The 11,851-nt window shown below is 30.3% G+C and overlaps 1 protein-coding gene across 1 annotated transcript; it reads right to left on the reverse strand.

The window, feature by feature from the left end:
• Positions 1-9,293: 9,293 nt before the first annotated feature.
• On the reverse strand, positions 9,294-10,762 carry LOC133803339 (AT-hook motif nuclear-localized protein 23-like). The gene has a single exon (XM_062241345.1). The coding sequence runs from the start codon at positions 10,482-10,484 to the stop codon at positions 9,561-9,563; it is 924 nt and encodes a 307-aa protein (XP_062097329.1). The 5' UTR covers positions 10,485-10,762; the 3' UTR covers positions 9,294-9,560.
• Positions 10,763-11,851: the final 1,089 nt, after the last annotated feature.

An 11,851-nucleotide genomic window follows, 5' to 3' on the forward strand; every position in this document is an offset into this window, starting at 1 on the left:
GGGATCGTCTGTCTTTCTCTTCAGGCTCTCAATGAAAGCACCAAAATGTTGACCGCGGTTTTGGCCAACGACGTGTAGACGTCAAAACGACAAAAAACCTTCAAGAAAATAAACGACATAGACAATTTTTATAGTGGTTCAGCCCCAATGTGTTGGTAATAACCTAATCCACTTAGATTTATGATTATAGATCTACACTCAAGATCAGATGAACCTGAGTCAACTGAGTTTCTTCAGCGCAGATTAAAAGAATACAAGAGTTTCTTTCAAGATACAATTACTTTCTCCCTGGAAAATTGAAATCCGAACCCTTTTATGATGCCATGAGCCTTGTATTTATAGGCTTAGGATCGTACAGATGATGTCCCCCATAATCAGGATATTTTGTTATTCTTCCTATATTCAATTAATAATAATATTCAAAATACAACAAAACACTATTTTTATGGGATAATCTGAGAGATTCCCGCACAAGTATGACCGATTCTTGTTGAAGTCGTTACTGGGATCTTTTGTGTAGCCTTGCTCTGTTTAGTCGGTCCACATCATACCGAAAACTGAAGGGCCAAAATTCCTCACTAATCGGCCAAACCTTCACTGGTCGGACAAGCACCTGACTGGGCGGACATGCACCTAACTGGGCAGACAAGCACCTGTCCGATCGGCCAAGGATATGACTGGTCGGCCAAGGGCATTGACTGAGCGGACAAGTATGTGACTGGTCGGCCAAGGTCATGACTGGTCGGTCATGACACTAGACTGGTCAGTCAAAAATCTTCACTGGTCTACCGGGTCACTCCTAAGTCAGATTACCCAGCCATTCCTTGCTATTTGTCACTTCCATTGCCACATCATCGTTTTCAAATTTTGGGGATAACACCACTCAACATCCACAACCCCCAAAGCTTCCGTGTGTAGAGCCATTGACACAGAAGGTATTGTCAATCTCTCATAATGATTCGACATCTATGTCAAGCACTTTGACCTCTTTATTGAAGTTTGTATCACCATGGGATAATGACTACCACAAGAATCTTAATATCACATCGCATGTTTTTGGATACAACACAATTGCTATGCTTTTCAAGGAAGACGTGACACAATTTTGCAACATGGACAAGATTGGGCAAACTCCAATGATATTTTATTTGAGTTATATATTCATGTCTTTTATAATTTTAAGTTTAAATTATATGCAGGCCATTATATAATTAAATATGATTAATTTCTAGGTTGTTGGATGATATACTACATACCAATGGGTTGGATCATTTGTATGCATTTCAGCATCCAGGTGAAGTTAGTGTAGGTCATGAGAATAAGCATGCTCAAGCACTTAAAGATCGATTCATTCAAATGGACGAGAAGCAATTCCTTATTTGTCCTTGGAATAAAAAGTAAGTTTATATTGGGTTTTGAAATGTTAAGTTCATATAGTCATCTTCTAAATATTTGATTGTTTGTTTTCTAGTGAACATTGGATGTTATTGCTATTTCAACCTCCCTCACATTCAGTGGCGTTCTTGGATCCCATATTAACCTTCAGTTACGCATTGAGATTAAAAATATAGTTAGGTTGTAAGTTTATATAAGTTTCATTCTTTAAAGTATATTATCTTTTTAATAGTACTTGTTTGCTAATTAAAATACTTTTATTATGTATAATGCTTTCACGCTATATGATACGAAAAAAGAAAAAAGAGTTGTAAGCCTAAAGTATTATAGTCCAAAGGTATGTAACATTCAACTTTATAAAACATAATATTTAAATTATAAATATACTAACAAGTATATGTAATATACTTTTATATTTGTCTATGTTAATAGTGCCGACAACAACCAAAAACCACAGAGTGTGGTATCTACTACATGAAGTATGCTAGGGATCTCATTTTACAACAAAAAACCAGAGCATATCTATCGAATAATGCAATAATTAAATGTGTTTACCTTTTAACTTTAATAAAGTTACATATATATATTTGACATGTAACTTATAAATTCAATTATTTGCAGTTCAATTCAGATTTACCGTATACTGACGCTGAACTTAATGAAGTTCAAGAGGAGTGGGCAAAATATATTCTACTACATCTCACTAAATAATGATGGCATGCATGCTCAGTACCTATGTGAAGGGATTTACTCATTTTTGGAACTTTGTATTTCTTTTATTAGAAATTGTTAGAACTAAACAAATACAAAATCAATCTAACAAATTATAGGTTGAGTTCATTTAGCTTTTTGATGTGCATACTAAGCTAAATATTCATTTTATGACAAACTAGTTTTTTGGAACTTTACTAGATATCCATTTTATGACAAACTTTTTTGGAACTATATATTTCTTTTATTAGAAAGTGTTAGAACTAATCAAATATAAATTTAATGTTACCAATGTTAATTTAATTTAATTTTTTATGTGCATTCTTTTACTACAATTGTTGCGTTGATTTTGAAACCAGGGGGCATTGACAACATATTTGCAATGTCCTCTGGTGTGGAAACTTTGTGACTGTTAAAAACTGTCACCATAGAGAGTCAATGACAACACCTAATAACTGTCGGCGTTGCCAGCAACAGTGACACATAATAACTGTCAGCGTTGCCCGCAACAGCGACAATGTTTAACTGTCGATGTAGCTACCCCTACGCCGGCATAGGCAAATACGACAGTCAGTCGACTGTCGTCATTGCTCAATAGCGACAGTTAAAAACTATCGGGAAAGCCTATTTTTGTAGTAGTGAATATAATGACGCACGTGAAAAGACTTGCCATTATACGAATTAGTTTATTACATCCTCGAGCAATGTTTGACGTTATAAAGTGTTACATTAAAATTGATATGTTTACTTTTCTTTAATTTTTCTTTTATGTTTTGAGAAAACTTGTATCATAAAAAAGCAAAAGCAATAAATTCTTTTGCTCTTTCTTTTTTCTCTACTCTCTCTCTCCCATGCACATTCTCTCCAAGGAGCGAAGCTAGAAATTTAAGTCAAGTGAGATAAATATAAAAGAAAATAAATAAAGTAGGGCATATAATATAAAATTAAACAATTAATTAATAAACAGAAAGAAATCCCTAACTATATATGATTATATGAGAAATAAAATTCAGGTAGGGCGACACTATTCTATCCCTTTCTCTCTTTTCTTTTTTCAAATCTGAAAAAAAAAATCCTTAGCAAAAAAAATTAAAAAAACAAAACCTCTCTTATTATCTCTTTGACTCTTTCTCTCTCAAACTCGTTAGAGGCTCATTGTCGAAGGACGAGGGTGTAGGAGGTCAAAGGCAGAGGTCTAGGACAACTGGGTTTTGGGCAAAGGTTTGAGGTAGAGATCAAGCGGCGTTGGCCTTGAGGCTGTGGGCTATATTTTTTGGGTTGTGGTATATTGATTTGTTGTATTATTGTTGTGGGTGTATTTTTATGTGTTTGAAACTCATTTTGTAAGTATATTTTTCAGTATTTGTTGTGTCTCTAGGTATTGGTATTGGACGTTGAGCACTTTTGGGTATTGTGTTCTTGAACATTTTTTAGATTGTTTTAGGTATTGGTATTGGGTATTAGTAATTATTTTATTTTATTTTTTGTTTTATTTGTTTACTGTGGGAAGTTGTGATGGTTTGGTTTTTTTTTTTCATAGTGCACATATGACATTGAATTGCTCGATGTCATAATATTTATGAGTAGGATTGGCAATTTGTGTAAACATATCGTGTTCGTGTTAACATGTATATAATATGATACAATAAAACAAACGATTCATAAACGGATCGTGAGACCCAGATATGAAATCATCACATTTAATACACAATTAAATGTGTTATATGACACAGACACAAAATTAACACAATTATTCATAATCTTATAATACATAATCTAAATTCTACAAAACAAACACAACACATAGTTCAAGTGTTCATCAATAATTTTTCATAGAAAAAAAAGTGTTATTTTATGATTTTTTTTTCCAAATTTATTTAGTGTAAAGTCAAAATATATTTTTAAATTAAATATTTACTTAAACAGGTTAGACAAGTTATAAGCTAGTTAAGCAGGTTGACACGAAAATGACATGTTTAATATAAGTATTAAATGAGTCGATATGAAAATTAAATGTGTTACGCAAACCTATCTATTTTGTATCGTTTTTTAGTCAAATCTTCTTGTCATGCCAAAAATTATCGATTATATTTATGACCTTCAGCACTGCTTCGATCGACGCTGAAACCCCTGTTATTATGTCATGGGTGACTATCTTTTATAGGGGCAAAGCAAGCTGCTCGTCCCTATCTATAGTAGTGTAAATACATAATGATGTGTGGATTGTTGTCTTGGTCATCTTTTATTTGGATTCTTATTGTGTCCTACAAGATAAACTAATTAGTACTAGTTACATATTAGAATATTCTAAAAAGAATATTATTTGATTCAAATGTGTTAACCATATCGTATTAATATATCTAATAAGCGCGCTCTAATTAAAGAGAACAATACATATATATGCGCAGAAGCCATGTATATAAAAATTCCAAATCCAATAAAAGCTTGAAAGGTGTCTCGAATCATTATAATATTTAACTATTATTTATGTGATTTATAGATTTTTCCCCTAATTTCTTTATAACAAGTATGTGATTATTCTGTCATTGTTCGCACTAGTATATATTTATACTCGATTAATAAAGTCCTAAGGCTAGCTAAGATGCATGTATATATAATTTTTTTTTACCTTTAAATGGACTTTGGATAAAAAGCTAGCGAGAGATACACTAGCTAGCTAGTAGTTGAGGAGGATTCTAACGAGTATACTTTGATTACTGTAAAGCTACAACAATGGTGATCCTATTCATTATCAATATTCTTTTCTTTATTACTAGGTTATATTAAGATCCTAATGCACATACACATACATCCTTTTGTTTTTATTTATTTATTTTAATTTGTTACTTATTACCTATATATCGATGTCTATTTTGTACCTAAAAATATCTTTTGATGGTAGTTGTTTTATATTTTTATTTTATTAATTGATTAGGGATAAGCTAGCATTCTTATTTGGTTGACATAAAAGCGCGTTATATATCTCTTCTATATAATAAGTGTGTAGATAATGAAAATTCTTGGTTTTAACAGTTTTTTTATTTTTTTAAAGTTAACTTTAACGGAATATTCTTATATTTAACAGAATATTCTTATATTTAACCGTAGTTTATAAACACTTAAACTTAAATAATTAAAATAGGATATTTTTTAGATATTTTACAATGATAATTATTTATAAATAATAAATAATTAAACAAATTAAAATTGGATATTTTTGAGATATTTTACCATGATAATTATTTTAAAATAATAAATAATTAAAAAATTAAAATATGATATTTTTGAGATATTTTACAATAATAATTATTTAAAAAATAATAAAATCATACTTTTTATAACTTAAATAAAATTTAATTAAACTTAAACTTAATTTAATAATATCATATTAAACATATAATATAATATACTGTGAATTAGCAACAAATTATTTTTTTAACAAACTAGCAATAAACTTAAATTTAAAATCCACATATAATATTTAATATTACATTAAACATGTAATATATAATTTTTTGTTTTCACTCCCAAATTTAAAAATTAGAACAAACATAAACAAAAATAAATAAATTATTTAATTAAAATATGATATTTATTTCAAAATTTATATGACATTAATATAAATTTAATAAAAATAATTAATAAATTTTATAAATAAAACTAAACAAACTACATATTCCATGTTGTTTGTATGTAGTATATATATATATATATATATATTATATGAGTGTCGGAATTTCTAATTCAATAAACTTTGAATATATATGTATATATATATATAATTAATGTGAAATAAGTTGTTTTTGCATATAATGCTCGGTATTGATTACATATATACAAATAATAAAAAAAAGCATTCGCCTAAAAAGGAGAGATGGTCTTAATGATGTATATATATATATATATATATATATATATATGAAAAATTCGTGGGTAGGAATTAATTTTAATCACTATATATATTTAGTATTTTGTTACATTGATAAGTTTAAACTTTGTTTTTTTATAGATTATGGTGTATAATGTGGTTACATAGGGCCTCTCACAAATTTTTAGGAAATTCTGAATAATTTAGGATGCAGAAATCAGAATTCAAACAACTTATTGTATGTGTGTTTGTTTTGATATTTATACTCACGTGCAACAAGTTATTTTTATTTTGATTTCAGCATACCAAATTATCAATATAATTCTTAAAAAATTGTAGAATGTCACATGTAACTATGTACATTATTATACATTGGTCGTTATATGTAAAAAAAAATGGATTTGCAACTTATTATTCATGTACTGAAAATTTTAAAAGTATTTATAGGTAGTGATTATAATATCAATCACTATCAAAGTTGTATCCTGTATGTATGTAGTATAAATATATTAATTCAAGCATATATTTCTAAGAACTAAGTTGGATCCTGTATGTATGTATGTAGTATAAATATATTAATTGAAGTATCTATATAGGTAGATAAGTGGTATATGATAAGAAGTATGAGATTCCATCTCAAAATTAATTAGTGATGAGTGGAGTAATCCACGCTTTTATGTATTATTGAATGCACATATATTTTTTTCTAACATCCCTCTCAAGATGGTGGTTATTTTTTGCTCACTAATCTTGGACGGCTCGATCACAAGTGGCTCTGGCTCACCAATCTTGGATGGCTCGATCACAAGGGGCTCTTTCACTCTTTTTTTGGGTCACTATCCCCAAATCACAAGTGGCTCTCTTATAGCTTTCTTTTTAGACCGGTTTTGGATTTGGATCGAATACATACTCGTTGGAGTTTTCTTTGGCTCTTGATACCATGTTAAAATGTAAAAAGTGGTGCATAGTAAGAAGTATGAGGTTCTATCTCAAAATCAATCAGTGATGAGTGGGGTAACCTATGCTTTTATGTATTATTGAATATAATTTCTATGTGGGATATTTTTCTCAAACAGAGAATAGTATGTATATATAGTAGGTTCATGAAGTAGATTAGATCTAATAAGATCCTAGAGTTAATGTTAAATCACATATTATGCAAAGTTATACCTTGGTACAGTATTATATATACCCCTGGTTAGAAGTCATTATAACATATGTAGGATTTTATACGATTGAGTAGATTGATATTATTAAACATAGATCATGTAAACGCGCAGTATATACATATTTTTTGTTCTAGAATTACTGCATATATAGCATCGAACTGATCAAACACTACACATAGATGTGCTAGTTTAAAAATTAATGCATGCATACCACTATTCGAATTGAGCTATACACATATACACACACGTATGTATCATCTAATTTATTAAGTTTTCGAAAATGATGAGTACACGTACTATACCATGTATGATATATGAACTATTTACATATCAAGCATATATACCCTAGTTATATATATATATATATATAAATGTATGTATTTTCGATTCACACACACATATATAAAAGTATTCATCAAATTAATGCATGAAAATATAAAAGATAAGCTAATAATATTTCTACATGTAACAAGATTATTCAAATTACAATAGGTTATATATATACTCTCACAAAACAGATATTACTCTCACAAAACAGACACTAGACAGGCCTATGTATATGTATTACATAATAAATTAAGGACTTAATATATATCTTAATTATATATAATGTCAATAAAACAAATATTTGAACAATCACATTCTACTGGAACTGGAAATAACAAAACTGCGCATGCGCTAATTATGTTTTTTGTCTATTGATCGATCCGTCAACAAATTGGAAAATTAGGGTTTTGACCTAAATGATTATATATGATGTATATTTGTATGTGTGTATATATAATGCAGTGTGTAATAATGTACTATGGGTAAAAAGCAGGTTGGTTTATATATGTTGGACACTTAATCCTTAATGAAGCTATCATCAACGTTAGCTCATCTACTATAATACAAATCACAGTACACGAAATCATGTTAATACCAACATTTAGAATTTCCTATTAACTAATATTATCCATTAATTTATCTTGTTACACTAGCCAAGCCAGTTCCTTAATTAAGTCATCTACTTCATCATTATATATAACCAATTTAGTTCCCAAAAACATCGTAGTATACAATGAAAACTTACACACACACACACACTACACAATATTATCAGTTTGTTTATTACCTAATGTTTTGTTTTTCGTTTTAATTTTTGCAGAATATATGGATCGATAGCGTTGACTTTAATTTGGGATTTTAGTCTTCCAATTTGTAATTGTACGCTAGCTGTAGTATAGATATAATGACCATTCATAGAGCCAAGAAAGAGTTTTTTTTATTTAATTACCTTGATCTTATAGTAATTAATAAGATCAAGATTACCTCGAAATGCAACATATATATATATATATACATAGAGATCTTATGATATATTTCAGACATGCATATATAATATTCCCATTAATAATTAACCAATACAATTTCATCTAGAAAAAAGAAAGAAATAAAAAAAAAAAAAAAAACCCAGCAGCTATAGCAAATTAAGTAAAGTACCAATAATATCTAAGTAGTGGAATATAATATCTCTCGTTAGGGAAGACATTTAAAAAAAAAAAAAACTATATATATATATATGTACTTAAAGATCTAATTGTACACTTCATAATCGAATTATTAATTATAGCAGCCCCTTGCGTATTATATATATAAATATAAATATAAATATATTCATGTATTTGTGTATATGTATAGTATGCTTTAATTTTCTAATGTAGGGAAGGCGGCTGGAGCAGAGTACCAATATTTTATGTTGTCTCCAAGAGTTTTAAAAACTTATTTCGGAGAAGAATTCCTATAAAGTTTAGTCAGCTTAGTTGTCCTTTACATTTTTATTTTATTTTATACATATTTTAAATTATAATGATCATACATATTACTAATTAAATTAATTAAGCCTGAGCTTATAATGTATGCAGCTAATACATATATATTTATACATGTCTCCTTTAATAATCATTAATTATTAGCAGACACATTATATAGTAAACAAAATTTTCAAGCCACGCCCTAATTTAAAGGAATCACACATACATAGAATATATTTTTGGAACATAACACAATTAATTCAATCTAAATCTATCTCTATTGAAGATTAATACATATAATATACTTAAGAAAAAGGTTAATCGTGAAGAAGAAAAAAATCTAATTAACTTGGATTAATTAAGAAGAAGTGACTTCCATCAAGATCATCGTGATCAACAAAGACTAAAGCATTTCTCAGAAACAATTTTTAAAGTTACAAAAACAAACAAAATATAATTGGATGAAGAAGAGAAGAGAAGAGAAGAGAGATAGGAACTAATTTTACAAAGATTTGGGATATTATATATTAGTCTAACAGAGAAAGAGAGAGATTTATATATATAATTCCCTGACCTCAAATCTGCAGTTTGTAGAGACCTAATCCGGAAAACGCCGTCGTTTCCTCAATAAGGCTGCCGTCCGGAATTTGAGTTTCCGGTCCAACCGTCAGCCGGCAGTTGAGGCATGTTATTCATCGGTAGGTTGAAGAAAGGTAGGCCGGCCGCTGATGGGTCCGGAAAAGGGTTATTAGTCACTCCACTGGCACTGCCACCACCGCCACCACTTCCACCTCCTCCGCCGCCTCCGCTGGAGGACTGTGGTACTTGCTGCTGCATCTGAAGTGGTACCTCCTCCTCTTCCAACGGCAATCTCTCGTAAGCCACGTTCGTGAAAGAGGAAGCTATCACAATGACCGGACCGGCTGCAATTAGGGCTCCAACAACATTCCCACCGACCACCTGACCTTGTCCACCGGCCAAGAATACGGTGAGGCTGGTGGCACCCGGTGGTGCAGGCGGAGGCAAGAACGATCCTGAAAGGGAAAGTATCTCGAACCTTCCGTGGAGGGTCACCACGGCTCCAGCTGCAGCGGGCTGCCGAAGCGTGACGTTGGTAACGGTGCCGCTTCCGCTGAGGACACAGATCCCACGCTGCCGCTTCCGGGCATAGGTGGCGACCGAGTCAAAGACGTCGCAGCCGCTTCCGACCTCCAAGATGTGGGCCCGGAGAGTGTTTGCGCTCTCCCTTGTGATGATCACCGGCGGCTTTGGCTTGTTCTTGGAGCCAGGTGGTCGGCCTCTGGGGCGGCGTGAGGCCATATCGCCGGAGTTTTGATGATGTCCCGATATGAGATCAAAGCCCCCACCCGAGTGGGGTCCGGAGTTGTTGTTGTCGTCGTCATCGTCGTCGTGATCGGCGTTGAAGTGACCGTTGCGGTTGATATCATGGTGGTGATTATCGGAATCCGGTGGGAATTGGAGGTGAAGTTCGGGTCGTTGAAGCTGCTGAGCAAAGCGAGAAGCTGAGCCTAAGTCTAAGCCAGCCATATACTAAGAATTGTTTGAGATAATTGGAGAGAGCTAAAGGGAAACAGAAAACAAAGAAAAGAAAAAATAATAATAATAATTATAGTTTATATAAAATTTAAAAAAGAAAAAGTTATTAAAAGTTTAATTATATAGTGTTGATAGAGAGTATATATTATAAGGTTTTTGGGAGAAAGAAAGCATAATAATATAATCTTGAAACCCTAGAACGAATAGAAAAGAGAATCGAGTACAGAGAGAAAGAGAGGGCCGGGGAGGAGAAAGAGAAAGAGAAAGAGATTAAGATAATAAGAGAGAGAGAGAGAGAGAGAAAGGGAGATGGAGAAAAATAAAGAAAACGCAGCCATTCTCAAACACCAAAATTATATAAATAAACAAATGGAATATTTTAATGTTCGATCGAGGAACAGTGGGTATGATTAAGATATGTTTAATTAATTACAAGTATTTTTTTTAACTTATTATATATATTTTATCTTTCCTCTTCTTATTTGTTTAATTAATCATAATTAATTTACAGAAAAGTTGAATTTTCCTCTATGTAGTACTACTTTTTGCTGTGAGTAACGTTGTTACTTGTTCGTTGGGTTGGAAAAACCTTAAATATGTATGTATATTAAAACTATTGCTTTAATTATATATGTTTCAAAAGAAAAAAAAAACTATAGCTTTGATTATGTCTTTCTTTTAACCCACGAAAAAAAGCAAAATAAGATTAGTTTATTAAGTCGTACATATTGGATATGCTGTTTTGTTTTGATATTTATCATCTTAAAAACGGCTCATCATATTGTTAAAATATGACAATAAGAACATGAGTAACTATAATTTAGGAAGTGATTTTTATTTTTAAATATAATGAATCAATATTTGTAAAAATATCATAAATTGAACCAATTACTTAACACCACTTAATACTTTATATTGTAAACTACCTCGATCAAAATTATACATTTTCACTCATTTTAATAAATATTATTTTTCGACAAAAACTTTATGAATATTTTTTAAATTTATCAAAATTAATACAAATGTACACTTTGAAATTTATTTTCACTTTTAAAATTATTAAAAGGGTATATTCTCTTCTACCTAACTTGAAAAGTTAAGACACGTCATTAGTTTCACATTAGTAGTATTATATGTGATTATTAATATTAATTATTAGAAAAATTATATATTTTTTATTGCTTGAGTTTATTATCCTAGGGAAATATTATTTTAGTAAAATTCTCTATTTTAGTTAAATACCAAACTTAATTTATTTTTAAAAAGTAAATAATAATATCTAGTTTACAAAATGTATTAAAATTAATGAGATATTAAATTAACATATTTATTTTACCATTAATTTAATTACATAATAT

The sequence above is a fragment of the Humulus lupulus genome, chromosome X (genome assembly GCF_963169125.1).
Source record: "Humulus lupulus chromosome X, drHumLupu1.1, whole genome shotgun sequence".
Classification (NCBI taxonomy): domain Eukaryota; kingdom Viridiplantae; phylum Streptophyta; class Magnoliopsida; order Rosales; family Cannabaceae; genus Humulus; species Humulus lupulus.